We start from the raw sequence: 5,000 nt of genomic DNA on the forward strand, positions 1-5,000 counted from the left end.
CTTTAAAGGAACTACAGCACGGTCACATGACTTCAGGTCACCACCGCTAAGCTAAAGGCGGCTAATGTTGGGCTATAAAGGAACTACAGCACGGTCACATGACTTCACGTCACCACCGCTAAGCTAAAGGAGGCTAATGTTGGTCTATAAAGGAACTACAGCACGGTCACATGACTTCAGGTCACCACCGCTAAGCTAAAGGCGGCTAATGTTGGTCTATAAAGGAACTACAGCACGGTCACATGACTTCAGGTCACCACCGCTAAGCTAAAGGCAGCTAATGTTGGGCTATAAAGGAACTACAGTCGTCTCATTTAGAAACTTGTTAGCAACCTCCGTTTTTAAATCCATCAGTGGGGTATTTTTTCTGACGTATTTTTGTCGTAGAACAAAACGTTTAAATCTCTTCAGCTCGTATTAACCACAGACCTTATCTCAGGATAACAACCAAAAACACATTCAGAAAACCATTCAGACCAGGCCGCCGTATAGCCCAGTGCGTAGAGCAGGCTCCCGATGCGGTGGACCCAGGTTCGAATCCGGCCTGAGTCCCTTTGCAGCGCGTCTACCCCTCTGTCTCCCCGTTTCTGAACTGCACTATATTAAAGGCACTGATTGCCCAAATCAGAACCTTCAGACCAGGCACCATATTTGTAAAAAAAATGCATTTTTGAGAAACCATTTTTAAATTAGTACTGCCTGAGGTTTGTGCTTAAGAACGTCCTACAATACTAACAACGTCATGTAGCTTTTTCCACCAATCAAACACGCATGTACAGTTTTCTTTTAAAGGGTAAAACTGTATAATGATGAACAGTTCCTTTATTTTAAAAAGGAAACTCTTCGTCTTGGAAAAAATGTAAATAATTATTTGTTTTCAGAAAATAAGAGTAAAAAATATGTTTGTTTTTTATTTCCAATGAATGGAAATTAAAGTGTTAATATCAATATTCTCCAAAATAACAATATATTATTTATTGAACAATAATGCACTTCATCCAAAAAAACGTCCAAAATGTTTTAATAATTGCAATAAATACATCAGATTTGGCTCCACAGAAATAGACGAAATTCAAATTCCAAATTGCACCCAGCATGCATTCACAGAACTGTACACCCAACACCGTGCATGTAAATACTCTAATGTGTCACCAGCAGGAACAGGGTGGCTTTAAACTTCTTCTGGTGGCGTTCGATGTGTGGATCGGTGCCGGCCCACGAGCCACAAGTTATCCTCACATTTTAATTATGTACATTTCCATCGACATGGCCTCACTTTTAATTATTTTTCCATTGATCTGCGCTGCAACCCGACATGCAGGTCAGTGAACAGGAGCTGGAGGCCCGTATGCGAGCAGAAAAAAAAGCAATGATGCACGATCACGCGCACACACACACACACACACACTGAAACACATGCACACGTGTGTACAGAAACATCGCTGGTGTACATGTTCAATCACGGAGAAAAAGGACTGAAAGCATATGGGCATTTCCATTGGGCCTTTTACATGGGACCTTATTATGTAAATGTAAGATATGCAGTTGTTCCAGTTTCAGTTGTGCAATTCTAAACAGGTGACTCAATTCCAAAGATAATTTTGCGAGGCCAGGCAGTCGACTGTTGTAAAAACCTTGAGTTTTGTGAGAAATTGCTCAGTGATCTCCTCTCGTTGGTATGTCATTTAGCGATGTTTACGCACGAACGTTATCCTATCTGAAGGGTTTTCTCCAGGCATCAGAGAAGCAGAAACACAGATAATCGAGTGAGAACATCCTGGTACTAAACATACAGGCTTCGTAGCTTTAGCGGGAGACAACGTTTATGTACCTTACGTGCCTTTTGGGTGCAGACTGGTTTTCACATATACGAGGCCAACTGTAAATTAATTGAGTCTGCTGGGAACCTCTTTGATCTCCGATACGTTTGCAAAACTTTGTCTTTTGGATCTTTCAGGGACTTGAACCGCTGACCTTCTGGTGCCATCACCGCCCTAGCTAACTTCCTGGTGGGCCTACGAAAATACGTCATCACTGCACCTCTCTGTTAGCGAATAGGCTAACATGCTGTTTCATTAAAGATGTTTGTAGCGCGGGACAGTGGGAGATTTAAAGATGGCGATGCAATACGGAGTTCAGCGTCTCTCTGGTTTCCGCAACTGCATTTTGTTGTCTTGGTACTTGTGCTCTGTGCAGTGACTATAAAGCTCCATCTAATCTACTGAGTAATTGATGACACAAAAGGTATGATTACTGTACACTTTCGGAAATAAGGGCCAATCGTTTACCACTGGTTAGGGCTAACTTTAAATTCAATAAATGGTCTCTCCTCTTTAAACAGGATGGACCATGGAGACCGAGGGATGGGCCTCTCGCACCTTCGCTATGAGGACGAGGAAGGTGAGTGTGTGTGTGCTTCTTATCTAGAGTAGATCCATCATGGAGTGGCCCTAATAGAAACAGGAAATGAAGTCATTACACCCACTTTGTCTCCTAATATCATCCCACCAGCTTACAGTGTCTGATTTGTAGAGAGCTGTGTGGGTGAACGCCAACAGACTGCAAAGGAAAAGTGAGAATTGACGGGAGATTGTGTTTTCTGTTTTCACACTGAGCTGAAGGTTCACAGCTTCTGTGCTTTTTTCCAAACACCCCATATTGGTTTGCATCCCACCCGTTGTTTAGTTATTCCTTGTGGAGTTCAGCGTGTAATCAGATTCAAAGAGACTCCTTAATTGCCAGCAGACGATCGGACTCACACGCTCCTGCTTTTTGTTTGTCAAACAGAGATTATTATACGAGTCGAAAGCTAAATCACGGGAAGTCTGCAGGACTGACTGATCTTGAATGGATTTGATTTTTAAATGACAAACAATACTGCTGTTAATAAGCTGACACGGTGTGAGACATAATGTATTCAGAGTTTGTTTATGGGAACCCTCCTCTGGGTATTATGAGGTAATGAAAGACCTCGTTACACAATCTGTGCCGGGCTGCCAGTCAAATATTCTGGGGACTTTCATGATGTAGTTTTGGAAAAGTTGCACCCAATTAAAGCTTGTTCTTCAAGTAGATTGGTGTCCTGCAGGAAACCAATTGGCACTTTAGTGTTGCACAAAAACAAATCCTCCGGGAAGAAACACAAGGTACAAGAGAGAAGATCATTTCAACGAATATCTTCCACCAAGTTTTTCCGTTTTGTATATCCGGAGAAGCATAAATAAAGTAAAAATGAGCGACCATTTATAAACCTGAGGCAGACCCTGAATATGATGGATGTTTTAGGGCCTTACATTGGAGAGGACGCCTTATATATCTCTGACGGACAGCAGCTATTTGAGAAGATATGGAAATGCCGATCATTAGAGAAACTAATGGGTGCACCAATTAACTTTCCGAGTTTGTAGACTGTCATATTTTGATCAATCAACTCCACCAGGTTACCTTTTGTCATCCAAGATTAAACATTGCTCTAGTATTCATGTGATCCTCCATGCCTGTCCCCAGACCATCAGTCCATCTACATCGGTGTCCCAGTGCCTCGTGGATATCGGCGCAAGCGCAGGCGAAGGCGCTCCAGTCGGGAGGCCTCCGACATGGACAGGGACAGACGCTACAGCCAGCAGAAACACTCAGACCGCAGCCGCTACCGAGACATAGACATGGAGGAAGGGCTGATGGATTCCAACGAGCAGAGTCCACGTGACATCAACCGTACAAGTAAGTCGGCAGCCGGATAAATGGCCCAAAAGCTTGCTTGAAGAAGAGGTCTGACCGCCATTTACTGTATATCAGGAGTGGATGTAGTCACCATGATGGTGATCTACTGTCCAGAGTTCAATAGACAGTAAAGAAGGGTAGGCTTGAGGAAGAGCCCACTCTGTGATGGACCGCCACATTTAGGTCTTATAACAGTCCTGGGATTTGGTTCTGGTTTTATTTTTGAAAGTTTCCCTCCCTAGGTTTCATGTTTGGTTTTACTTCCTGCCTTTGTCTTTTTCCCGCCTTTTTCTCAGACGCACCTGTGTCTCACTAGTCCATGGGTACGGTCTAATAGTCGACCACCGCTAAGCTAAAGGCGGCTAATGTTGGGCTATACAGGAACTACAGCACGGTCACATGACTTCACGTCACCACCGCTAAGCTAAAGGCGGCTAATGTTGGGCTATAAAGGAACTACAGCACGGTCACATTACTTCAGGTCACCACCGCTAAGCTAAAGGCGGCTAATGTTGGGCTATAAAGGAACTACAGCACGGTCACATTACTTCAGGTCACCACCGCTAAGCTAAAGGAGGCTAATGTTGGGCTATAAAGGAACTACAGCACGGTCACATGACTTCACGTCACCACCGCTAAGCTAAAGGCGGCTAATGTTGGTTTATACAGGAACTACAGCACGGTCACATGACTTCAGGTCACCACCGCTAAGCTAAAGGCGGCTAATGTTGGGCTATAAAGGAACTACAGCACGGTCACATGACTTCAGGTCACCACCGCTAAGCTAAAGGAGGCTAATGTTGGGCTATAAAGGAACTACAGCACGGTCACATTACTTCACGTCACCACCGCTAAGCTAAAGGCGGCTAATGTTGGGCTATAAAGGAACTACAGCATGGTCACATGACTTCACGTCACCACCGCTAAGCTAAAGGCGGCTAATGTTGGGCTATAAAGGAACTACCGTCGAATAGTCAAAACATCAGCTCCTATCTACTGTTCCTTGACCTCTGTGTGAAAGGTCCCGGGGTTAAGGAATAGTGGATAGGAGAACTCAACAGGACTGAGGAACAGAGGCTGCTTTCAGAACCCGACTGACCGACACTATCCCACGTGTTGATGATGAAGGACGCCATTAATGAGCGTCTGCTGTGGGGAACTACAGCTCCTCTAAAGCTACTGAGAGCCTCTCCTCTGCACCGTGCTCTCTGATGGTGCTGTTTCTGCTTTATGAACCAGGACAGCAGAGAGACAGATACTCTGCATTACAAAGCATTCTC

General features: G+C 44.3%; 1 protein-coding gene across 1 annotated transcript in view; it reads left to right on the forward strand.

The window, feature by feature from the left end:
* Positions 1 to 5,000, forward strand: part of slc4a5a (solute carrier family 4 member 5a) — a 41,880-nt gene that overhangs the window by 3,455 nt on the left and 33,425 nt on the right. The window contains exons 2-3 of the mRNA XM_063896488.1: positions 2,342 to 2,400; positions 3,508 to 3,720. Of these exons, the coding sequence (XP_063752558.1) occupies positions 2,343 to 2,400; positions 3,508 to 3,720 (271 nt within the window). The 5' untranslated portion in view covers position 2,342. The remainder of the gene's footprint in view (positions 1 to 2,341; positions 2,401 to 3,507; positions 3,721 to 5,000) is intronic.

The sequence above is a fragment of the Eleginops maclovinus genome, chromosome 12 (genome assembly GCF_036324505.1).
Source record: "Eleginops maclovinus isolate JMC-PN-2008 ecotype Puerto Natales chromosome 12, JC_Emac_rtc_rv5, whole genome shotgun sequence".
Classification (NCBI taxonomy): Eukaryota; Metazoa; Chordata; class Actinopteri; order Perciformes; family Eleginopidae; genus Eleginops; species Eleginops maclovinus.